Below are 26,930 nucleotides of genomic sequence, written 5' to 3'. Positions count from 1 at the left end.
CTGCCGCAGAGACCACTTTTATCTGAAAATGGACCGCCCGCTGAAGAGGATACCGGGGTTATGGCAGCTATATGCTGGCATAAAAATGGTATTCCTCTTCAAAAAGCCACTGTATAATGACGACGGGCGGTCTGTAAGTGGTTAAATGATGGCAGGTGTATACCGATTCTTATTTAACATTAGTTTGAACGTGATCGCTTAATTTTGAACACAGCTACATCCCCAGTTATAAGAGGGTGTGCACACTTATGCAACCACATTTTTTTTTTTTTTTTTTAGTTTTACCCCCCCCCCCAAAAGATTTCAGTTTGTTTTTCAATTGAGTTGTACAGTTTATAGGTCACATTAAAAGGTGGAAAAAGTTCTAAAATTATTTATCTTTGTCTAATTTTTTTTACATCACAGAAACCTGACATTTTAAACAGGGGTGTGTAGACTTTTTATATCCACTGTATATACACATGTATATAGCAGTATGGCAATGATCAGTGTCAGTAGAGCAATGGCAAGGCCAGTAGAGCAGAGGTTGGTGTCAGAGCAGTGGATGGTGTCAGTAGGGCAGAAATTGGTGTAAGTAGTTTCATTTTTTTGTTTGTTTTATTATTGCTTTTTTATTTACAAATAATTTTTTTTGCAATATTTTCTTACAATTTTTTTTTTTAGAAGCTCCACATACCCCTGATGTCTCACTTTTGTGACAGAGAAAGGGACTGAGGACAGAGATTCCCCAAACCCTTTCTCTGCAGCCAAGCAGCAGGGGAAATCTGTGCAGCACAGGGTGATTAGGGTGTGCCCTATGGCTACAGTACAGTGCCATGAAATGAGTGTACATTTTGTATACTGAATAAAGTTTGGTAGCAGTCAGAAATGGACAGCTGCCAGAGCAGTAAAGCAATCTGGCAGATTTCCACTATAGTGTCAATCCAGCCTAAGTGTTCTGATGTCAGCCCAAAATTTGGGCTTTCCTTTTACTTTCGATGATGAACGATAAAGAGGACAGAGGGTAAATCTCTCTAATAGGGACACAGACAGCAATAAAAACTGACATGTGTTCTAAGCTCTCTCTGCTCTATCCAAAATAAAAAAAAAATAAATAAAAAAGTTTAGCCTTTAATTATGCTTTAATTCTCTAACATGATAAAAATTACCTCAAGCACAGGTCGTTGCAGATTGGGTTTCCAGCCAAACTGTTTTGACAGTAATAAACCAATAATACGGCCAACCTCCTGAAAAACATGACAAAATATAAAAAAGGAGTTAAGTGCCCTGTCTTGTAAAGAATTACATTTGCAATACTCCCACTTACATTAGACGTTCTGCAAAATAAAAAAAAAAAAAAAAAATCATACAGATGTATTATGTAACAAATAGAAATAAAGGACAGCTACAAATCCATTCTTCTATTCCTGGCTGCATTACTCACCCGATGGTCACATCCATCCCTCCCTGGCTGCATGCTTCACCAGATATATCTGCTCCACTCTGGATGCCTTTCCCACTACTAACATAAATTTCTACCCCAACCTGCTACTGCTAATTATCTCTCAATGCCCAACTTACCTGCCACCAACATCCATTCCTCCCTACCCGATTCACATTCCCCTGACATGATTTGCTACATAAAAAAAAAAACAAAACAAAAAAAAAAAAAAAACCACAAATTAAAACAAACAATCAGACCCCTAGAATACAGTGCCTTGAAAAAGTATTAATAACCCGTGAAATGTTCCACATTTTGTCATGTTACAACCAAAAAGGTAAATGTTATTTTATTGGGATTTTGTGTTATAGAACACAAAGTGGCACATAATTGTGACGTGGAAGGAAAATGATACTTTTTTTTAAATGTTTTTCAAATAAATATGTGAAAAGCGTGGCTTGCAGAACCACCTTCCATTGCAATTACAGCTGCAAGTCTTTTTGGGTATGTCTCTACCAGCTTTGCACATCTAGAGAGCAAAATTTTTGCCCATTCTTCTTTGTAAAATAGCTCAAGCTCTGTCAGATTGCATAGAGAGCGTCAGTGAACAGCAATTTTCAAGTCTTTCATCAGCTTCTCAATTGTATTTAGGTCTGGACTTTGACTGGGCCGCCATTTTAATACAGGAATATTCTTTGATGTAAACCATTCTATTGTAGCTCTGGCTGTATGTTTAGGGTTGTTGTCCTGCTGGAAGGTGAACCTCTGCTCCAGTCTCATGTCTTTTGCAGACTCCAACAGGTTTTCCTCTAAGATTGCCCTGTATTTGGCTCCATCCACCTTCCCATCAACTCTGACCAGCTTCCCTGTCCCTGCTGAAGAAAAGCATCCCCACAACATGATGCTGCCACTACCATGTTTCACAGTGGGGATGGTGTGTTCAGGGTGATGTGCAGCAGAGTTTTCTGTCACGCATAGAGTTTTGCTTTTAGGCCAAAAAGTTCAAATTTTGGTCTCATCTGACCAGAGAACCTTCTTCCACATGTTTGCTGTGTCCCCCACATGGCTTCTCGCAAACTGCAAGTGGGACATCTTATGGCTCTATTTCAACAATGGCTTTCTTCTTGCCACTGTTCCATAAAGCCCAGATTTGTGGAGTGCACAACTAATAAGTGTCCTGTGGACAGATTCTCTCACCTGAGCTGTGGATCTCTGCAACTCCTCCAGAGTTACCATGTGCCTCTTAGCTGCTTTCCCGATTAATGCTCTCCTTGACCGGCCTGTCAGTTTAGTTGGACGGCCATGTCTTAGTAGGTTTGCAGTTGTGCCACGCTCTTTCCCTATTCGGATGATGGATTGAACAGTGATCCGTGAGATGCTCAAAGGATTTTTTTTATAACCTAACCCTACTTTAAACTTCTCCACAACTTTATCCCTGATCTGTCTGGTGTGTTCCTTGGCCTTCATGATGCTGTTTGTTTACTAAGGTTCTCTAACAAACCTCTGAGGGCTTCACGGAACAGCTGCATTTACACTGAGATTAAATTACACACAGGTGGACTCTATTTAATAATTAGGTGACTTCTGAAGGCAATTGATTCCACTAGATTTTAGCTAGGGGTATCAGAGTAAAGGGGGCTGAATACAAAAGCACGCAACACTTTTCAGATACTTGTAAAAAATTTGGAATACCATTTATCATTTTCCTTCCACTTTACAATTATGTGCCACTTTGTGTTGGTCTATCAGATAAAATCCCAAGAAAATACATTTAGGTTTCTGGTTGTAACATGACAAAATGTGGAAAATTTCAAGGGATATGGATACCTTTTCAAGGCACTGTATTATTAGACTTAAAACCATCAATCCACTCTGTACTTGATTATTAAAGCCCTATGCTACACTTTCTGGGTCATTCCCTTAGCCTAGAATCAGGTTATACTGCAATTGGGACAATGAATGTAAATATTATACAAAATATCTTGCCACTGGGAATTCTATGTTTTTGTCCCTTAATATTTATGCAAGGCTTTCCATAGTAATGTTTATCGCACACAGTTACCTGACCTAGGTCTCCAAAATTGGGCCTATTCTAGCTACACATGTAGTCTCCTTTCCCTGATCAATGTTTTTTCTCCATTGTATCACAGATGCTACACGGTCATTTTTAATGAAGTAAAACACATTCCATATGCATTCAATATAAGACTTATGCCCCGTACACACGGTCGGATTTTCCGATGGAAAATGTTCGATCGGAGCGTGTTGTCAGACATTCCGACCGTGTGTGGGCTCCATTGGACATTTTCCATCGGATTTTCCGACACACAAAGTTTGAGAGCAGGCTATAAAATTTTCCGACAACAAAATCCGATTTGCGTCAAATCCGACCGTGTGTGGCCAGTTCCGCAAAGTGCCAAGCATGCTCAGATGAAATTCTGAGACTGAACAGCTCGGTCTGGTAAAATTAGCGTTCGCAATGGATACAGCACTTTCGTCACGCTGCAATGTAAAAAATGGTTTAATACAGCGCACTCTCTTCTTTATAATGTGAGAAGAATGAAGTAGTTTTGCTGCTCATATTTACACAGACTTCTCACAAACTTCTTTCTTTATTATTTATCGGGATTCCCTCAATATATTTGGATTTGTCACATCTCACCAATTTTTTTTTGTTTGTTTTTAAATGTGAAAACATTTTTTTCAAGGCTGTTTTTTTTTTTTTTTTTTTACTTTTTACTCCAGAATATTTTTGTGTGTGTTTTGTGTGTCAAGTTACCACAACACCATTATTATCTTGTATTATTTAATCTCAATGAGATTGTTTGGTGTCTCTTGTTAATTTCACATTGTATTTTGAAATGTACCTGCCTCCTCACCAATAAACTTTTTTTTGAAGGAAAACACACATAGGCGAGTATAATTGAACCAAAAATTCCTTTATTAAGGGCTCAGAACCAAACAAAGAGGGAGGCAACACTGGAGAAACAGCTGAAATTGGCGAAGCCTTTGGCAATTATTTTACTGCAAAATTGGTGGCCTGAGGAGTCCATATCTAAGGGAGTGCAGTCTGGTCCAGAAGTCCCAGAGATCCGGAAAGCAGCAGATGACATCTGTGTCCCCAGGCTGTGGTACTACAAGAGGCTGCATCTTTTGTCAGACCAGACTGAACCCAGGTCATCACTCTCTGGTCTTCCTTCCACGCTGTGGCTCTGGTGGTGGAGTTGTGGCAGGAGGAGGAGGATGGTCCAACTCAATCACGTCGGTCTTGGGTGTGATTTTGCCACTCACCCCTTTAGTTAGGACTTTATAAATAAGTTTCTCACACATGAGGCGTTGACCCTCCTGCATGCCCTTCAGTTTGGTGGCAGCCATGCAGGCAAAGGCCTCTTCAGGAGTGGGTAAGGCTTTGGGGGACGCAGAAGCCTCCTGAATCAGCCTGAGAGCTGAATCCTGAACGTGACGCCCCTTCCTGGGTCTTTTGTATGGAAGGCGGAGGGGAGGAACCTGCGATTCGGTCAGGCTCCTACTGGTCCCAGGCTTCTCCTGGCTGCCACTTAGCCCCACCTCCTCCTGGCTGCCACTAACCCCCGCCTCCTCCTGGCTGCCACATTCCAGAGCCTCGTCCTGACTGAGGTCTTCCTGTATATAAAAAAGGGACATAGTTTGTGTTTTTGATTCATTAATCACACACAATTTTCAGCTCATGACTGTTGCAAATTGAATGTTAACAAATATAACAGACTATCCTTCTGAGCCCAGTATTTTTCATTCTTGTCCCAATTATTTTTGCCCACTAAAGTTTATTGATATGTAAAACACTTTCTTAAATCAGCAATTAGTGATCAATAATAACATCTAGTAAAGATCATTTATTTAATGACCAGAAATCTAGAGAACAATGCTATACCTGACTCCATCTGGGCTCCTCCACTTCTTCCTGGCTGGAAGTCCCAGGTTGGACATCGGAAGCCTCAGCTGGGGTGGAAGTAAGAGTGGAAGGAAGGGTTGAGAGGGATTCCCTGACTCCAGTCTGGTCTGACAGAAATCGCAGTCTCTCATAGTACCACAGCCTGGGGACATAAATGTCATCTGCTGCAGCTCCTGATCTCTGGGAATCCGTGACCTTCTTGCGCTCCCTAAGATATGTGCTCCTCAGGCCACCAATTTTGGCTTTTAAATAGGGGATGGTTGCCATGGGGACCACCGGCTTCACCAACTCCAGCAGTTTCTCCAGCGCTGACTGCCACTTTTGTTTATGATTGTAATGTGGATGTTTCATCTGCCACAGACAGGGCAGCTCCCTGTACTTATCTATGAACAGGGGGAGGAAGTTGTGGTCATTGAAGCAATCCATTTTATCTGCAAAACACAACACGAGACAAACCCTAATGTCAGGCAAAACTCTCCTAATCTTGGTACAATATAGGCCTCAATCTAGAAGCAGTATAGGGCCAAGTTCAGATCTTACCTTCGTTATCACGATCGGCGCCTCTGATACTCCTTCCTCCACTCACAGATCGTACGTACTACGCACGCGTGTTACGCTTTACACACACTGCGCAAGCGTGTAACTCCGCCCGCCCCTGACGTTCTTTCTAGTCTATTCCCCGCCCCTTTTCATTCGGCACAGTGGGGGAAGAGGCATGGCGGAAACACAGCAGGTGCGTGCTAATTATAGCAACGAGGAGGGGGGAGGAAAGCCCGGATCCAGAAACGTCTAGATCCAGAAGGAGAAGATTTAAGGCCCCAAATATGCCCTTTGGGGAGATGTTGGAGATGGTCGACATCCTGAAGAAGGCCGACTATGATGGAAAGTATGGACCTTACCCCAACCCCAATGTCAGAAAGGCCAAGATAATGGCGAAAGTGGTCAAAAGTCTGCACCGGAATTTCGGGGTACGACGACTGAAAGATCAGCTCAGGAAGCGGTGGTCGGACCTAAAATTAAGAGAGCATGAGCAGTACCGAAAGATCCGGAGAGTGCTGCAAAAAAGTAAGTAGTTGTGCTGTGTTCCTATTCTTTTTGTGTTTATTACGTTCGTGCTGCTCCATGTGCTTTTCTTAACTGTTATCCAGTTTAAAATGTCAACTTTCATGTTCATGGCCACATTATTCTTTCGTATCAAACATTTTTCTTTCGACCTATAAAACACCATTGTTTTGGCCATATGCATTTGACCACATTTTTTAGGGCCTACTTGTATGAAAATAATTTGGTTGTGTAGATGGGTTTGTTACTAGAATGAAATGCAAACTCGATTCTGTGTAAGGAGAGGACACTCAACAAGTTTTCACATCTGGACGCTTGAGCACTAGTGTGGGACACAAGAACACCCTTTTTATTAGGGGGCCCACACAGGCGCTCCACTGGATACTATAGGGGTGTCTCCATCTGTGAAGCTTGGACAAAACAGGTAAAGTATTGAAGTTTGACAAAGGACATTAAAAATTCTACATCTTGGAACTCTGCCAAAACAGACAATTGTACCCCACTTCCAAGCAATGTTTCATATTTATAGTTCTGCCATCAAATATCTGTGTGTCAAGTATACCTTTTTTTTTTTTTACATAGGGGAGAAAAGACTCGGAGGACACCCCTCATCCGAGGAGACCAGAGACCCCCCACCTCTGGAAGAAAGGGAAATCTACCAAAGACAAGAAGAGCAGGAGGAGGAAGATGTGGTGGAAATTGGCACAACAGGTGAGTGTCTGCGACCGCAGGCTCAGGTAAGAGATGGATGCCGGTATATTTATAATACATGTTTTTTTTTGGTTTCTATCTTTTTAGGTGATCGTGATGTTGTGGATCCAGGGCATTTCACCTCGGAAAGTGCACAGATCCTGATTGGGGAGATCATGGGGTGTAATAGGGACTTGGAAAACATCAAAAAAAACATCAATGATGTTATTCAAAAAAATAAAAACATCAATGATGTTTTGGGGAGAGTTTAAAACCCCTCCAAATCCCTTTCTTTTATGGTGTGCTACAATTTTTACATTTTTTGTCTAATTGGAGAAAAGCCAAATTTTGAGGATGCACACAGTGTGTCAACATGTGCTATCTGCCATCACGGGAGATCAATGGACGCGTTTTGGGGGTGAAACCCCTTCCTCAATAATGAAGTAGCTGTGAGGAAGGGGTTGCTCCCCCAAAACACGTCCCTTGATCCCCCATGATGGCAGCTAGCACATGTTGACATTCGGCTATTTGTGTGCATCTTCAAAATTTGGCTTTTCCGGGGGTGACTTCACCCCATCTGAACGCAATATCAAACACAGTTTGTAAATACTCATGTCTGATATTGCCTTCAAGTTCCACCAAATGCGAACTTTGTAAGTTCAAGATTTGTGTCTTTCTTGTGGGTTTTAAACATGCCTGTTTTATCTTAAATGGACATTTTTACTTTTTCTAATGTGACCGCAAAAATTGTTATACAACAAACATGTTGGTTTGTTATAAAAACCTTTTCTAAATGCACATGTGATTGTGCAGGTATTAAAAAGATTGTTAATCAAGAATGTGTGGATTATTGTCTCAACGCTACAACACTTTTGGGGTGCTCTAATTGGTGTTTTCTGTGACAATGGGTGTTATTTCCTAAGGGCAAATCCACTTTGCACTCCAAGTGCAGTTTCAAGTGCACTTGTAGTGCAAAGTGTCTTTGCCTTTAGTAAATAACACCCAACAGTGCTTTGTATAAGGTTACACAATCATGCCATTTTCAGGACTCAACACATTTCTGTCAGGGTCAGCTAAAACAAACACAAGCAGTAAATGTCACCAAAGATTTGCTTAATGTTTTTTTTTTTTATTTGATAAAGGTTTCACACATTGTCTGGCATATTGATAGCCCCCCCTACCTGCAAAGAATTCCAGGTATCTTAGCCGGACATCAAGGGCACTCAGGGAGGGCAGGCCAGGACGGCCACTTTCAAGCGCCGTCAGGGTTGGTTCATTTTGAATTCCGGCCTCAGGCCCAACTGAGCTAGCATAGTTGGCAGAATGTTTCCGTAAAAAGTTGTGTAGAACACAGCATGCCAGGATAATATGATTCAGTTTATACTCCGCCATATGTATGGGTGTAAGAAATAGGCGGAACTGGCTGGCCATGATTCCAAACGTGTTCTCTACCACTCTTCTCGCTCTGGCCAGCCGGTAATTAAAAACCCTCCGGTCCGTGGTTAGGGTCCTCATCGGGAGTGGCCGCATAAGATGGTCCCGCAGCGCAAAGGCTTCATCCGCAATGAAGACGAATGGGAGTCCTTCCACATTGTCTTCTGGAGGTGGCAAGTCCAAGCTGCCATTCTGAAGACACCTGTAGAACTCCGTCTGGGCAATGACTCCACCATCGGGCATCCGGGCATTCTTCCCCACGTCCACATACAGGAACTCATAAGTAGCCGACACCACCGCCAACATCACAATACTATTGAACCCCTTATAATTATAATAGTACGACCCCAAGTTGGGTGGTGGGATGATGTGGACGTGTTTCCCATCAATTGCCCCTCCGCAGTTAGGAAAGTCCCACCGCTGGGCAAAGTGGGAGGCCACAGTCTGCCATTCCTGTGGCGTGGAAGGAAACTGTGGAGGAAAACAAAAAAAATTAGTCTTTTTGCACATAAACATGGAAAGCAGATTAGACACACACATTCTTGGCCAACATCAAGATAACATTTATTTATGGGAATTTTTAAAGACCAAAGTATAAAGGTACACCTATCATCTCCCCCCCCCCTCATGGGCCATTTCTAATTATAGGGGGGGGAGAGCTCTTGGACAGGTAACCCTCTCCATTTCATTGAGAGATGAATGCATAAATAAGGTGTATTACTTTAAACAGCCCCTCCTTAGTTACACTATTGGCAGCCCACTGGACAGGTAAGAACTGTCATAATACAAAGATATAAATACACACTGTACATATTTGAGCACATTTGGACATTCTGCTATTACCTATCAAGATAATAATAGTATACAAAAAATTTAAACAGTACCATTTGAAAGTATACAGGCAGGCCCTTGCACTACATGCTTTGGGGAATTCATCCATAAATCTGACCACAAAAGAGGTGGGTATAGTGTGTATGGGTTTGGCAAAGTCAGCAGATAGATGATTAAGGATAGATAGAGAATTGGTATCAGCTGACTTAGCAGTTGGGGGGAGGGAGGGTTCCAAATGATTTGGGGACCCCCCCAAAAAAGCCTCTGGCACTCTGCCTGAATTTAACGCACAAATCACATTTCAACACATTTTAGGGGGTGTTTGGGGTAAAGCACTACTATGGAGCTGATAAAATACATTAAGTGACTACATGAGGTGAATATAGGGCCAGGAGAGCATGCTGGGGAGGTAAGTGAAGGCAAATATGTATGAAGGACAACAAAAATAATTACATAAAAATCCAGCATGCATGAGAACAAAGGGGACATTCACAGCATATTCCAATCAGGGTAATTAGGGAATGAGGAAAGAAATACAATACATTATCAAACATTAAATACAATAAAATGTGATATTAAAGGATAAATCTTACCTTAATATACTCCTTCTGCAGGACCTGTATGATGGCAGAACAGGTCTCTGGGATAATGATCCCCAGAGCCTGGGGGGAGATGCCTGTCGAGAACTTGAGGTCCTGCAGGCTTCTCCCCATCGCCAAGTACCGCAGGGTGGCGACGAGCCTCTGCTCCGGAAGGGATGGCTTGCCTCATGCAGGTATCCTGCCTGCTAATATAGGGGGTCAGCAAAGCCAACAAACGGTGAAATACGGGGTCCGTCATCCGGAAAAAGTTCCTGAAATCATCAGGATTATTCTCACGGATCAAAGGCATATGACAGAACTGGTCACGCTGAAGCAACCAATTCTTGGTCCATGAACTCCTCCCCACCCTATTCATGGACTGGACTTGTGTCAAGGTCAGGACCCCAACACCAAGCCCCCGAACAGCACGAACTCTACGAGGAGTACGTATATGCAACATGGCTAGAAAACAGTCGGCTGCTCAGAACGAAGTAACAGAACGCACTGAAGAACAGCAAGGCCTGTGAAGAGCGACCTGAAAAACAGTAACGAACAAACAAGAACACAATGACAAAGTCACGCGTAGCTTGCTTGCAAGCACTGAAGAGCAGATACAAACCCACAAGCACAAATTGAACAGCAGAAAACGATCTGAAAACCACGAGTCTGAAAAAGCACGAATAGTCTCGTCACCAAACTTTTACTAACAGGAGATTAGCAAAAGGAGCCTAAAGGGTGCCGCGCTTGGTTCTGAACTGGCCTTTTCTAGTCTCGTCGTACGTGGTGTACGACACCGCGTTCTTGGCGATCGAAAATTCCGACAACTTTGTGGGACCGTGTGTACGCAAAACAAGTTTGAGCCAACATCCGTCGGAAAAAATCCTAGGATTTTGTTGTCGGAATGTCCGATCAATGTCCGACTGTGTGTACGGGGCATTATTGTAACTGCTCACAAACTGTCCTTCTGTCTTTTTTTTTTTCCAGCTGTATCTTAGATGCTCATGAACTGGCTAGTTCATTGTGCTGCTGCACAATTTTTTTGAATACTGTATTTTAGAATCTACACTCCAATTTTTATTGTAGGGAAAGCACCTATTTGTTGTCTCTGAATTTAGGCCTATCCTAATTGCTCACCAACAGGCCTTTTTCACAACTGTATCACAGGTGCTACAGATTTTCTTTTCCAAAAAATCACCTGCCTTATGTTTAGGATAATTTTACCGGTTTACAAATGGTCCTGTAATTGGCCATTTTTTTGTTTTAGCTACTGTTTCTCACATGCTATACTCACATTTTAATCACAGGAATACACCTGCCTTGTATCGTCAACTGTTATCCTATTGAAACATCTCAAAATTGTCCCTCTGTTCGACAATTCTTTTGTATAACAGACATTACACTCATTATATTGACAGGCCATCACTGGCCAGAACTATTTGCGACTTTATGCATAGCCAGCGATTATCTGCGCTAATCACTGCTGAATGCACACAATGATATACGTATCAAAAAAAAAAAAAAAACACACACACGAGGATTTGCACTTTTGATAAGTTATAAGCAGGTTTTTCTCCCACTACTACACTGTACTGTATATGATAGCTTCCTTCTTCCACTGTCAAGGTTTTTAAGTAGATACTGGTCTCTACCCTATGTGAATGAATACAGGGATCCTGTGATGTCATTGGCCAAATACAGTCATGTCCACATTTGGTCAATGACATCACCCATGAGAACTAAACCCCTTGTTTAAATCTAGCTGTCACCTGCTGGCAAGCATTTGTTGAGATTGGGTTTTTTTTCTTTGCATGGGTGTCATTTAACATTACTAAACGTGGATCTGCATTGCTGGGTGAAGTGACCGATCGTAGATTTACATCCTGAGACATTTTTTGGGGTCATATTTTATTAAAGGACTTGTTAAAAACTGTCTTTATTTAGTTTCCTTTTTTTTTAATGAGTCGGGATACTGTGTACCAGTTACTCATCAACATCGGAGGGAAGCTGGTGTATGGGTGCCCCTCAGTTTTAAAAGGGGCTTCCAGATTCCGATATGCCCCTGTCCACAAACCTCAACAAGAGGGTATCCCCCCCCCCCCTTATTTTGAGGGTTACATTCTGTGGTGGTTCCAGAGAGGGAACAAAAAAAAAACTCCCATCCCCCTTCTTTCCTAGCCTGTTTGAATACAGTTCAGGTGTGGAATTTTTGGGGGGAGATTGCATTTTTTTTTTTGTAGGATGTCCCCCTTAAAATTCATACCAGATCTTAAGGGCCTGCTCTGTATTTTGTGGGGTCCCCATTTAACATCTATACCAGACCCTTATCTAGCAGATACACTACATTACCAAAAGTATTTGGACGCCTGCCTTTGCATGCACATGAACTTTAATGGCATCCCAGTCTTAGTCCGCAGGGTTCAATATTGAGTTGGCCCACCCTTTGCAGCTATAACAGATTCAACTCTTCTGGGAAAAGGGAAAGATTTACAGGCGCTAATCACAAAACATTCAACCAAAAAGGCATGGTCCAAGCACAGCTGAACCGTGCTGCTGTCTGATGGCATGGGAACAGCTGCTGAAAAATGCTGGAAACAATGGGAGCCGACGGTGCTCAGAAGCTGAACTTAAAGTAGTGGCTGCAATAACCCACATGTATTCAGTGAGCTGCTGGCAATTTATTGATAAATTTAAAAAAAAAAAAAAAAAAAGTGTACAAAATATGCATGGTTAATGTCAACTTTAAAACACTGGCTCTGGGGCTGGCTTGGGCACTGATGATTACTGTGTCAGACCAGGGAAATCCAATCCTGGGGTGCCAACCATGGATGCCATGGTGCAATGCCAATTGCAGTTTGTGGGATGCCAGGCCCTCCGACAGTAAGATGGTTTCACTGACACTGGCGTTGTTGCTGGAACCACAGGGCTGGTTGTGTCCAAGGACAAAACTCCATGGTAAGTAAGCAGCAGGGAGGAGGGCATCACCAAGGTCTAGACCGGAGATGATGTGTCCAAGAAGGAAGCAACCCTGGGCCGGCTTGGAACGCAAACGTCCCATGTTGCCATGACTACCGGTTTTGCACGCATGCGCTTTGTCAAGTCACGAGAAAGCGGCAAACAGAGGCATATAAACCCAATGTTTATATGGTGGAGGGGGATTATGGTGTGGGGTTGTTTTTTCAGGGGTTGGGCATGGTCCCTTAGTTCCAGTGAAGGGAACGCTTAAGGCGTCAGCATACAGAGATATTTTGGACAATTTCATGCTACCAACTTTGCGGGTATAGTTTGGGGATGGCTCCTTCCTGTTCCAACATGACTGCGCACCAGTGCACAAAGTAAGGCTCATAAAGACATGGATGAGCGAGTTTGATGTGGAGGAACTTGACTGGCCTGCTGCGAGCCAAGCCTTTTCATAGATATCAGTGCCAGACCTCACAAATGTGCTTCTGGAAGAATGGTCAAACATTCCCATAGACACACTGCTAAACCTTGTGGACAGCCTTCCCAGAACAGTTGAAGCTGCAAAGGGTGGGCAAATGCAAAATTGAACCCTACGGACTAAGACTGGGATATCATTAAAGTTCATGTGCGTGTAAAGGCAGGCATGCCAATACTTTTGGTAATATAGTGTGTGTGAACACATGGCCACTGAGAAATCATACTGCATTACTCATACTCACTCTTCATGAACAATGTGTCTGATTCGATTCACTAGAAGAAAAGGTGCAGCTTAGCAAGCTGTGCATATATTGGAGTTTTTGTGCACTTGTGGAACCACAATAACTGTGCAATTCTCACTGCTGATGGAATTGCTGTGATGCGATTGTTTTATTCCGGTTTCCCTGCAGATTGTGTGACTGCACAAAAGATATAGTTACACTGTGTACTCTTAGGGAACCCATACATGGATCAAATTTCAGCAGGGACCATCCAAATTTTTATCCATGTATAGGACGGCTGGTTGAACACAAGTCAATCCATCAATTGACTTTTGTATCACCAGCCTGTTGGAAATTTCGCTTTTAAACAGTGCCACCACTAGGGATGGGCTTTATGTTCAGGTCAAACATGAGTTCGACTCGAAAACTGGCTGTTCGCCAGTTCGCCGAACAGCGAAAAATTTGGGGTGTTAGCGGCAAATTCGAAAGCCGCGGAACACCCTTTAAAAGTCTATGGGAGAAATCAAAATTGCTAAATTTAAAGGCTTATATGCATGGTATTGTCATAAAAAGTGTTTGGGGACCTGGGTCCTGCCCCAGGGGACATGTATCAATGCAAAAAGAAGTTTTAAAAACCTCCAATTTTTCGGGAGCAGTGATTTTAATAATGCTTAAAGTGAAACAATAAAAGTGTAATATTCCTTTATATTTCGTACCTGGGGTGTGTCTATAGTATGAACAGTCTGACAGCAAAATGACATTTCAAAAGGAAAAATAGTAATTTAAAACTACTCGCGGCTATTAATGAATTGTCGGTTCGACAATACACATAAAAGTTAATTGATAAAAACGGCATGGGATTTCCCCACAGGGGAACCCTGAACCAAAATTTTTAAAAAAATGCGTGGGGGTCCCCCTAAATTCTATACTAGGCCCTTATCCAAGCACGCAGCCTGGCAGGCCGCAGGAAAAGAGGGGGGGGCGAAAGAGCGCCCCCCCTCCTGAACCGTACCAGGCCACATGCCCTCAACATTGTGAGGGTGCTTTGAGGTAGCCCCCAAAGCACCTTGTCCCCATGTTGATGGGGAGAAGGGCCTCATGCCCACAACCCTTGCCCGGTGGTTGTGGGGGTCTGCGGGCAGGGGGCTTATCGGAATCTGGAAGCCCCCTTTAACAAGGGGACCCCCAGTTCCCGCCCCCCGTGTGAGTTGGTAATGGAGTACAAATGTACCCCTACCATTTCACAAAAAGTGTGTCAAAAAGGTTAAAAAACACAAAAGACGGTTTTTGACAAGCCCTTGTAAAGGTGGTCAAGGAGGGTTGCCAACCAATAATGATCCTTCTCCTTGATGCCATGAATTCTTGGGTCCTTACACAGGCTTTAAAGAATCAGGGAGCCCATGCACGCAAGTTTGCGGAGGCATGAGAAGCAGCGTACTCGGGGTCACTGAGGATTACACTATCTGGAACTGCCTCCTCCCAGCCACGTACTATTCCTAGGTTTCTGGGGACTGAAAACATCTCTTAAGATTTTACGTATGTCTTTCTCTGCTTCAATGCCTCCAAAACTGCCAGAATTCTACTCACTCCTCTTGTTACATAGTTACATAGTTACTAAGGTTGAATAAAGACACCAGTCCATCCAGTTCAACCTGAGTGATTGTGGTTGCGTGTCTACAATTATCCCTATTTATTTAAGGTACCTATACTCCACACATACATCTCACCCTATCCTCAAGGAGTCCACAATCCAAGGTCCCAAACTCACATTCATATACTAGGGCCAATTTTTTGGACAGAAGCCAATTAACCTACCAGCATGTCTTTGGAGTGTGGGAGGAAACCGGAGTACCCGGAGGAAACCCACGCAGGCACAAGGAGAACATGCAAACTCCAGGCAGGTAGTGTCATGGTCAGGATTCGAACCAGCGACCCTTTTTTACTGCTAGGCAAGAGTGCTACCCATTACACACACACACACCACTGCGCTGCCCACTGTGTGTGGTTGCAAGTATGGTGTCTGCATAAAGCGGGCCTTGAGAGGAAAGGAAGTCCTTCTCTTCCTCCCACTGCTCTGGCTCGAGTGCCCTGTCCATAATGCCATGCAAAGTATGCTCCAGCAGGAACACAAGAGGGATAGTGGCACTGATGCATGCATTGTCATGGCTCGCCATCCTTGTCGCCTCCTCAAATGGTGACAGTACAGTGCATGCATACTTTATCAGCAGCCATTGTTGTGGGGTGGGGGAAGCAGCGCTCCCCTTAGCCTGTCCTTGTGCCATACTCACACAAGTACTCGATGGCCCTTTGCTGCATGTGCAGCCGCTGCAGCATTGCCAAAAGATGAGTTGCACCTGGTGGGCATATCACAAATCAGGCAATTATGGGCAGGTATATACGTTTTTCTCACCGCCCCACAAAATATATTCTAGACTGGATTATTTTCTAATTTCCACCCCCCTTCTGACCAAGGTAGTGTCCTCAGAGATTTGTCCCCCCACTTGGTCTGACCATTCCCCCATCTTTCTAGATCTAACCTTGCCACCCGCGCCTTCCAAAACATGCCATTGGTGCCTCAACAAATTCCTTCTCAGCCATGAGGGTACTAAAAAACAGCTTTCTCAAACCCCAATACAATACTTTCAACTCAACCTAGATTTCGGCCTCGGAGGCGACCACCCTGTGGGAAGCACATTAAGCTGTCTTCAGAGGCCAATGCATTTCCATAGGCTCTCGTCTAAAAAAGATTACAATGACCAAAAAACTCTTATCCTGGACAAGTTGCAAGCCTTAAAGAAGCAACTGCTCCATCCAGTTCCCTACGGTGGCTCATCTTCGAGAGGTGGCATCTTACCGTGAACAACTCAAAGCTTTACAAATGCATCGAGTGGCCAGATCCCTTATGTGGTCTACACAGAAATTCTATGAATACTCAAACAAACCTCATGTGCTAGTAAACAAATTAAACCCTGCCCATTTCACTCCTTCCCTGATTTTCTCTGGCAATCGGATGGTACTCCCACATATTGTCCCAAAAAATGGCCAAGGTCTTTGGTGACTTAGCACAAAATTTATAACTGCCTCACCCCTGCTAATTATAACTTTAACCAGGAAGAATTTGAGGTCTTCTGTTCTACCCTAAAACTTCTTAAACTGTCCTCAGCTACTAAATGCGACGATTTCTCCTGAAGAACTATTACAGGTCCTAAAAAAATGTATCTGCCCACAAATCCCCTGGCTTGATGGCCTTCCTTATTCTGATTACAAAAACTTCTACCACATATTATCACCACATATGATAACTATGTATAACTCCAAACTCCTAATCCCCGATTCTTACACTCCTTTCTCACAGTTATACCTAAACCTGGCAAGGATAATTTTTCTTCCTGACAACTACAGACCTATCGCACTCCTACTATAAGATCTTTACAAAGATTCTAGCTAACAGATTAACCCAACTACTACCTAAAATGATTGATGGAGAACAGGTCGGATTTGTCTAAGTCAGACAAGCTGGAGATAACAGACGAACCATAGATCTATTAAATAAATTCCATCGCCCAGCTCTTATCTTGAGCTTAGATGCACAAAAAGCTTTTGATAGGCTTTCATGGCCTTTTATGTTTGCCACCCTCATCCATCATGGGTTTGATGGTCCTTTTTTGTAAGCCTGAAAAGGGGTTGTACACCCTCCTGTTTTTTCACCTTAATGCATCCTATGCATTAAGGTAAAAAAACTTATGGTAGTCACCCCCCCAACCCCCCCCCCCCGTTTTACCTACCTGAGCCGCATATCTCCCTTGGTGGAGACGCGCTGTCCCTCTCTGCACAGGGTCCCGACTCTTAATTGGATAGATTGATAGCAGCGCAGCCATTGGCTCCCTCTGCTGTCAATCAAATCCAATGACATGGGCGCCAGGGGGCAAGGCCGAGCCCAACTTCCGTGTCTATGGACGCCGAATGCTGGACTCGGAAGCGCAATGTAACCCCCCGGAAGAACGCTTCTCCTAGGGAGTTATCTGATGTGAGGAGGAGCCACGAGAGCCACCGAGGGAGGATCGGGACCACTCTGCAAAACTAGCTGCACAGTGAAGGTAAGTGATTTTTTTTTTTTTATTTAAAATAAACATATCAACAAGCCTTTACAATCACTTTGAAAAAGGTCTTGTACTCCCACCCCACTTTCTAAGTCCAATTATCAGCTTTTACAGTATCTCACAAAAGTGAGTACACCCCTCATTTACATTTTTGTAAATATACAGTCAGGTCCAGAAATATTGGGACATCGACACAATTCTAATCTTTTTGGCTCTATACACCACAATGGATTTGAAATGAAACTAACAATATGTGCGTTAACTGCAGACTTTCAGCTTTAATTTGAGGGTATTCACATCCAAATCAGGTGAACGGTGTAGGAATTACAACAGTGTGTGTATATGTGCCTCTCACTTTTTTAAGGGACCAAAAGTAATGGGACAGATTAACAATCATCCAAACTTTCACTTTTTAATACTTGGTTGCAAATCCTTTGCAGTCAATTACAGCCTGAAGTCTGGAAAGCATAGACATCAGACGCTGGGTTTCATCCCTGGTGATGCTCTGCAACTGTCTTCAGTTCCTGCTTGTTCTTGGGGCATTTTCCCTTCAGTTTTGTCTTCAGCAAGTGAAATGCATGGTCAATCGGATTCAGGTCAGGTGATTGACTTGGCCATTGCATAACATTCCACTTCTTTCCCTTAAAAGTCTTTGGCTGCTTTCACAGTATGCTTCAGGTCATTGTCCATCTGCACTGTGAAGCGCGGTCCAATGAGTTCTGAAGCATTTTGCTGAATATGAGCAGATAATATTGCCCGAAACACTTCAGAATTCATCCTGCTGCTTTTGTCAGGAGTTACTGTACATCATCAATAAATACAAAAGAACCAGTTCCATTGGCAGCCATACATGCCCACGCCATAACACTACCACACCATGCTTCATTGATGAGGTGGTATGCTTTGGATCATGAGCAGTTCCTTTCCTTCTCCATACTCTTCTCTTGCCATCACTCTGGTACAAGTTGATCTTGGTCTCATCTGCCCATAGGATGTTGTTCCAGAACTGTGAAGGCTTTTTTAGATGTTGTTTGGCAGGCTCTAATCTGGCCTTCCTGTTTTTCAGGCTCACCAATGGTTTACATCTTGTGGTGAACCCTCTGTATTCACTCTGGTGAAGTTTTCTCTTGATTGTTGACTTTGACACACATACACCTACCTCCTGGAGAGTGTTCTTGATCTGGCCAACTGTTGTGAAGGGTGTTTTCTTCACCAGAGAAAGAATTCTTCGGTCATCCACCACAGTTGTTTTCCGTGGTTTTTCGAGTCTTTTGGTGTTGCTGAGCTCACCGGTGTATTCTTTTTTTTTTTTTTTAAGGATGTTCCAAACAGTGGATTTGGCCACACCTAATGTTTTTGCGATCTCTGATGGGTTTGTTTTGTTTTTTCAGCCTAATGATGGCTTGCTTCACTGATTGTGACAGCTCTTTGGATTTCATATTGAGAGTTGACAGCAACAGATTCTAAATGCAAATAGCACATGTGAAATGAACTCTGGACCTTTTATCTGCTCCTCGTAAATGGGATAATGAGGGAATAACACACACCTGGCCATGGAACAGCTGAGCAGCCAATTGTCCCATTACTTTTGGTCCCTTAAAAAGTGGGAGGCACATATAAAAACTGTTGTAATTCCTACACCGTTCACCTGATTTGGATGTAAACACCCTCAAATTAAAGCTGAAAGTCTGCAGTTAAAGCACATCTTGTTCGTTTTGTTTCAAATCCATTGTGGTGGTGTATAGAACCAAAAAGATTAGGATTTGGTCGATGTCCCAATATTAATGGACCTGACTGTATTTTATTAAATCTTTTCATGTGACAACACTGAAGAAATGACACTTTGCTACAGCGTAAAGCAGTGAGTGTACAGCTTGTATAACAGTGTAAATTTGCTGTCCCCTCAAAATAACTCACACAGCTATTAATGTCTAAAATCGCTGGCAACAAAAGTGAGCACACCTCTAAGTGAAAATGTTGAAATTGGGCCCAATTAGCCAGCTACCCCCCCCCCCCCATCCGATGTCATGTGACTAGTTAGTGTTACAAGGTCCCAGGTGTGAATGTGTGAATGGGGAGCAGGTGTGTTAAGTTTGGTGTTATCGCTCTCACTCTCCCATACTGGTTTCTGGAAGTTTAACATGGCACCTCATGGCAAAGAACTCTGAGGATCTGAAAAAAAGAATTATTGCGCTACATAAAGATGGCCTAGGCTATAAGATGATTGCCAAGACCCTGAAACTGAGCTGCCGCACGGTGGCCAAGGCCATACAGCGGTTTAACAGGACAGGTCCCACACAGAAAAGGTCTCACCATGGTCAACCAAAGAAGTTTGAGTGCACATGCAAATAGACGTATGAGTGCTGCCAGCTGCAAAGGTTGATGGAATGTGGGGGGGGGGGGTCAGCCTGTCAGTGCTCAGACCATACGCCACACACTGCATCAAATTGGTCTGCTTGGCTGTCATCCCAGAAGGAAACCTCTTCCAAAGATGCACAAGAGAGCCCGCAAACAGTTTGCTGAAGACAAGCAGATGAAGGACATGGATTACTGTAACCATGTCCTGTGGTCTAATTAGACCAAGATAAACTTATTTGGTTCAGATGGTGTTAAGCGTGTGTGGCGGCAACCAGGTGAGCAGTACAAAGACAAGTCAAGTATGGTGGCATGAGTGTCATGGTCTGGGGCTGCATGAGTGCTGACATCACTGGGGAGCTACAGTTCATTGAGGGAACCATAAATGCCAACATGTACTGCGACATACTGAAGCAGAGCATGATCCCCTCCCTACAGAGACTGGGCCGCAAGGCAGTATTCCAACATGATAATGACCCCAAACACACCTCCAAGAAGACAACTGCTTTGCTAAAGAAGCCGAGGGTAAAGGTGATGGACTGACCAAGCATCTCTCCAGACCTAAACCCTATTGAGCATCTGTATAGCATCCTCAAATGGAAGGTAGAGGAGCGCAAGGGCTCCAACATCCACCAGCTCTGTGATGTCATCATGGAGGAGTGGAAGGGGACTCCAGTGGCAACCTGTGAAGCTCTGATGAACTCCATGCCCAAGAGGGTTAAGGCAGCGCTGGAAAATAACAGTGGCCACACAAAATATTGACACTTTGGGCCCAATTTGTAAATTTTCACTTAAGGGTGTACTCACTTTTGTTGCCAGCGGTTTAGACATTAATGGCTGTGTGTTGAGTTATTTTGGAGGGGACAGCAAATTTATACTGTTATACAAGCTGTACACTCACTACCCTAGAGTAAGTCTAACACTTACCTATTCTACCCTATACGATCCAAACACCCCCCCCTTTAAAGAACTCCAAAGCACGCTGAAACTGTTGGATACTTACCCTATTTCATGGCTGTTTAGGACAAACGTTCTAAAAATGTCTGCTCTACCTAAACTACTATATCTTTTTGAAACCCTACCTGTCCCTAATCCTTCCTAATCATCCCTTTCCCTGGTTTCAAAAAAGCAATTAAAATGGTTATCCTACATATTACTCGCCGCAAGGAGAGTTATCCCAATGTGTTGTTACCAAAAGAGTCACCTACCCTGTCTATGCTCCTTAACACTATAACTGAGCTACGCAGAATGGAATATCTCACAGCATCTCCTAGTGCAGTGGTTCTCAACTCCAGTCCTCGGGACCCACCAACAGGCCAGATTTTAGGTATTACCTTGGGGAGTTGCAGACTAGAATACTGCAATCACTGAGCAGCAAGTGATATCACCTGTGATGTATTTCAGCTATCTTGCAAACCTGGCCTGTTGGTGGGTCCTGAGGACTGGAGTTGAGAACCACTGTCCTAGTGATACTATTCTGCAGTTTAATAAAATTTGGGAACTTTGGGATAGCTCTGAATAAGGATCTGTCCCTTATGCCGCATACACACGGTCGGACTTTCTAGAAAGCTAGGTCCGACGTACTTGCCGCCAGACTTCCGGCGGACTACCGCCGGACTTTCTGAACGGCCGGACTTGCCTACACACGGCCGGACTTTCCGGAATCCGGTCTTCCCGACGGACTTCCGCCGGACTTTCAGAATGAACAGACTTTCCCACACACGGACAAGTCCGTTCATTTTGAACGTGACTTGGGTACGACGGGACTAGAAAAGGAATTCAATCTCGCCGCTTTTTTTGGCGAGATTGAAACCTTGCGAGCCCCGTCGCAGGCCCTTAGGTCTGGTATGGAACTTTAAGGGGAACCCCCTACGCCGAAAAACCGGCGTGGGGGTCCCCCCAAAATCCATACCAGACCCCGATCTGAGCACGCAGCCCGGCCGGTCAGGAAAGGGGGTGGGGACGAGCGAGCGCCCCCCCCCCCCCTCCTGAACCGTACCAGGCCGCATGCCCTCAACATGGGGGGGTGCTTTGGGGGAGAGGGCGCCTTGCGGTGCCCCCCCCACCACAAAGCACCTTGTCCCCATGTTGATGAGGACAAGGGCCTCTTCCCGACAACCCTGGCCGTTGGTTGTCGGGGTCTGCGGGCGGGGGGCTTATCGGAATCCGGGAGCCCCCTATAATAAGAGGGCCCCCAGATCCCGGCCCCCCCACCCTATGTGAATGAGTATGGGGTACATGGTACCCCTACCCATTCACCTAGGTAAAAAGTGTCAATAATAAAACACAACACAGGTTTTTAAAATAATTTATTAAACAGCTCCGGGGGGGGTCTTCTTCCGTCTTCGGGGGTCCCTCTGGTTCATCTTCTCCCGGCGTCCGGTTGGTTCTTCTCCGCTCTCCGGCCTCTTCTCCCGGTGTCCCAGGTCTTCGGCCGGCCCCTCCGCTGTCTTCAGGTAGCTCTATTGCCAGCGGAGGTCCGGACTTCTTGGCTTCTTGTGTTCTCTTCTCTTCCCCCAGATGTTGACACGACGCTCTCTCCGGCTGGACTGGTCTCTGAGGGCTGCGTTGTGACTTATATAGGCGGAGACCCCGCCCCCATATGATGTCACAGTCCCTGGGCATGCTGGGACTGTGACGTTTTAGGGGGCGTGGTCGACCACGCCCCCTAAAACGTCACAGTCCCAGCATGCCCAGGGACTGTGACATCATATGGGGGCGGGGTCTCCGCCTATATAAGTCACAACGCAGCCCTCAGAGACCAGTCCAGCCGGAGAGAGCGTCGTGTCAACATCTGGGGGAAGAGAAGAGAACACAAGAAGCCAAGAAGCCAAGAAGCCAAGAAGTCCGGACCTCCGCTGGCAATAGAGCTACCTGAAGACAGCGGAGGGGCCGGCCGAAGACCTGGGACACCGGGAGAAGAGGCCGGAGAGCGGAGAAGAACCAACCGGACGCCAGGAGAAGATGAACCAGAGGGACTCCATGTACCCCATACTCATTCACATAGGGTGGGGGGGCCGGGATCTGGGGGCCCTCTTATTATAGGGGGCTCCCGGATTCCGATAAGCCCCCCGCCCGCAGACCCCGACAACCAACGGCCAGGGTTGTCGGGAAGAGGCCCTTGTCCTCATCAACATGGGGACAAGGTGCTTTGTGGTGGGGGGGGCACCGCAAGGCGCCCCTCCCCCAAAGCACCCCCCCATGTTGAGGGCATGCGGCCTGGTACGGTTCAGGAGGGGGGGGGGCGCTCGCTCGTCCCCACCCCCTTTCCTGACCGGCCGGGCTGCGTGCTCGGATCGGGGTCTGGTATGGATTTTGGGGGGACCCCCACGCCGGTTTTTCGGCGTAGGGGGTTCTCCTTAAAGTTCCATACCAGACCTAAGGGCCTGGGATGCCCCCCGCGCTCGCCGCAATGGGAAAATTAGTTTTTCCTATTGCAGCGAGCGCGAGATGCAGTAACCTGCTCCTCCGTCGTATCTGGTCCTTCGGACCAGCATACAGACGAACGGGCTTTCCGTCAGGAACTGAGTCCGGCGGAGGTACGACGTAAAGATTTGAAGCAGGCTTCAAATCTAAAGTACGTCGGATTTCCACCCGAAACGGTCCGTCGGAAGTCCGATGGAGACCACACACGGTCGAATTGTCCGCCGGACTTGGTCCGGCGGCGTCCGTCAGACTTTTGCAGGTGAAAAGTCCGACCACGTGTACGCGGCATTATACTTCCTGACGATTCACTTAATCTTTTTTTTCCCCCATCTTGAGCATTTAAATCTGTAAGCAAATTACCAATCCCAATCTCACATTGTCAAATATAGTTAACTATTTAAAATGTTTGGCCTATTTCAAATTTGTCAAAATTTCGTCTGTTTTTGCCATCATTTTGATTATACTTAATAGTTTTGTTGGTATTTTTTCTATTCATGTAGAAAAAAAAAAATAGTATGAAGCTTTTTTCTGTTCTGAATGCTAATAAAAACATAATGAAAAAAAAAACCCAAGCTCCAGCACTGAGCCCTGTCATGCATCCTTCCTAGTTGCAAGCAGAGTTACCCAGTGTGCTGTGAACCAAAGAGATCATCTCTGACCATGCTTGCTGGACCACGTGTCAGCAGTACGGTGGACTTTGCTGCTGATTGCCTTGCCCAATAATGCCAAAACATTGCCTTCAACGTGATGGTACAGAGCTGGAATGGCCTTACGTGCAAAGAAATAGCAACTGGGAACCTGCCATTGTGGTACAGTATAAGTGTAACACAAACAGCTCAATCAATAACTCAAAATATAAACCAATTATGTGAATGCAACTTCACCAAAATAATTCTGCTTAATCACCAAGGCAACAAACTGCTGCTCGCACTCTCAAGTGTTTCTACTATTGGTGGTACAGCACATTCTGCAAATTCACAGAAGGGGTAGAATCCATCAGACAGAAAGGCAGGAGATATACATCCAGTAATTTGGACAAGCTAGAATTTAGATGCTGGGCATGTGGGTGGCAGGGAGTGTTTTTTTTTTTTTTCGATGCAGCAGCTGGGGCAGAGAAATTTGCCTGCTATACTCTACAGCTGGTGGTGCACTGCTGGCAGACATGTTGCAGGGACCTGTGACACCCTTTGTTATACCATCATCCCTGTCAGTGGAGGCTGTTAAGAGGTCATGAGATATAGCGGGGGCTAGACATGAAAGGCGAGGAGTGAGAAGAATTGTGTCGCTTTTTGTGTGGCTTTCAGGTGCTCTTGCCAACGGGCTGAGTGGTGGGAGGTTAAATGCCTTGTCAAGCATGTGGTACCCTGCTGGTGTTGTTGCCACACTTAATCTACTTGCGGCAGAGATTGCAAATTGCAACAGTGTGATGAGCTGCACATATGCCAAAAAAGGCCCACACAGCTGAGCTGTGGGAAATGGGCTGGGAGATAACAGCTCCACAATCTAAATAGTGTGGCTGCTCTCTACTGTTCCATGATGGCTGCCTCTGGAGAACATCCTGCCTCATTGGGGTTGTGCCTCCCCCTCAATTTCCTCCTCTGCTCTATCCAGGTCCCCCAAAGTCACGTCAGTGACCTCATCCTCATCACTGAAGCCAAATTGCCAATACGCTGCGGCTGGGGGAACATGACTGCCAATTTGTTGTTTTTCAGTGTTCGCCCCTCTCTGTATGCTCATGTTACTCCCTTCCTCAACCAACATCAGAATCAAGTAATGCCTGTGCATCGTCAGGAAGCAAGTGGCTAACGCTGTTTTCAAATAATTCCACTGACTCCACCATGCATGATGCTGGGGCTATGGCAGAAGTAGCTGTGGACAAGGAGGCAGAATAAGCCACTCTGGCAGATGCGGTGGACTGCGCACTAGTCTCAGCTTGGGTGATAGAGGAGTTTGGTTTAGTAAGCCAGTCTACCACTTCCTCTGCATGATGTGGCTGAAAAGCATGAGCAACATCACTAAACAGAAAAACGTGCCCTGCATGAGGACGGACCACGTCCACCTTTGCCTGTGGACACAGACGCTGCTGGCCTCCCAGACATGATGGGGGGGGGGGACTTGCTAGTTAAATAGTAGGCGAGGGTGAAAAAAAAAGTCCAACCTATGTGTGTAATTATATGTCAGTATTACATTGCATATCCCTGTATGTTGCAGTCATTCAGGTGCTAATCTAATCGAATAGTTTTTTTAAACTAATCGATGCTTCTCGCTGAGACCACCGGCTGTGGAAGGGAATTCCACATCCTTGCCGCTCTTACATGAAAGAACCTCTACGTAGTTTAGGGTTAAACCTTTTTTCTTAGAATTTTAATGAGTAGCCACGTGTCTTGTTAAACTCTTCCGCTAAAACGTTTTATCCCTATTGTGAGGTCACCAGTACGCTATTTATAAAGTGAAATCATATCCGCTCTCAAGCGTCTCTTCTCTGAGAAGTTCAGTACTCGCAACCTTTCCTCATAACTAATATCCTCCAGACCCTTTATTTGCTTAGTTGCCCTTCTTTGTACTCGTTCATTTCCAGTACATCCCTTCCTGAAGACTGGTGCCCAGAACTGGACAGCATACTCTAGGTGCAGCCGGACCAGAGTCTTGTAGAGCGGGAGAATTAATGTTTTATCTCTGGAGTTGATCCCCTTTTTAATGCATGCCAATATTCAGTTTGCTTTGGTAGCAGCAGCTTGGCATTGCATGCCATTGCTGAGCCTACTAGGACCCCTAGGTCCTTTTCCATCCTAGATTCCCCCAGAGGTTCTCCCCCCCAGTGTATAGATTGCATTCATATTTTTGCCAGCCAAATGCATTATTTTACATTTTTCTACATTAAACCTCATTTTCCATGTAGTTGCCCACCCCATTCATTTGTTCAGATCTTTTTGCAAGGTTTCCACATCCTAGCACAGAACCCTGGGGGACCCCACTATCCACCTCTGACCATTCTGAGTACTCCCCATTTATCACCACCCTCTGAACTCGCCCTTGTAGCCAGTTTTCAATCCATGTACTCACCCTATGGTCCATGCCAAAGAACCTCATTTTGTACAGTAAAGGTTTATGGGGAACTGTATCAAATGCTTTTGCATAATCCAGATACACCACGTCTATGGGCCTTCCGTTATCTAGATGGCAACTCACCTCCTCATAGAAGGTTAATAGATTGGATTGGATTGGATTGGTTCGTTACTAAAATCTTGTATATCGTCCCTTATCCCCCTCCAAGAGCTTGCATACTATTGATGTTAGGCTAACTGATCCCTCGGATGCAAGCTATCTGGTCCTGGTGATTTATTAATGTTACGTTTCCCAAAACTAATTTTAATTCTGGAGAGGGGGTACCCTAGAAGTGTTAATTTCGTCAACTAAAACATTTGTCATAATGTTCGTCAGAGG

General features: G+C 44.8%; 1 protein-coding gene across 6 annotated transcripts in view; it reads right to left on the bottom strand.

Annotated features, from left to right (window-relative positions):
- The window catches only part of THUMPD2 (THUMP domain 2 tRNA and snRNA guanosine methyltransferase), a 571,516-nt gene that overhangs the window by 358,566 nt on the left and 186,020 nt on the right, over positions 1–26,930 (bottom strand). For all 6 annotated transcript variants that reach the window (XM_073627644.1, XM_073627643.1, XM_073627645.1 and 3 more), the window contains one exon: positions 1,149–1,226. In XM_073627644.1, the coding sequence (XP_073483745.1) occupies positions 1,149–1,226 (78 nt within the window). The remainder of the gene's footprint in view (positions 1–1,148; positions 1,227–26,930) is intronic.

This window comes from Aquarana catesbeiana, linkage group LG04 (genome assembly GCF_042186555.1).
Source record: "Aquarana catesbeiana isolate 2022-GZ linkage group LG04, ASM4218655v1, whole genome shotgun sequence".
NCBI classification, from domain to species: Eukaryota; Metazoa; Chordata; class Amphibia; order Anura; family Ranidae; genus Aquarana; species Aquarana catesbeiana.
Note: the sequence above shows the minus strand (reverse complement) of the source record. Positions and strands in the feature narration are given on the sequence as shown.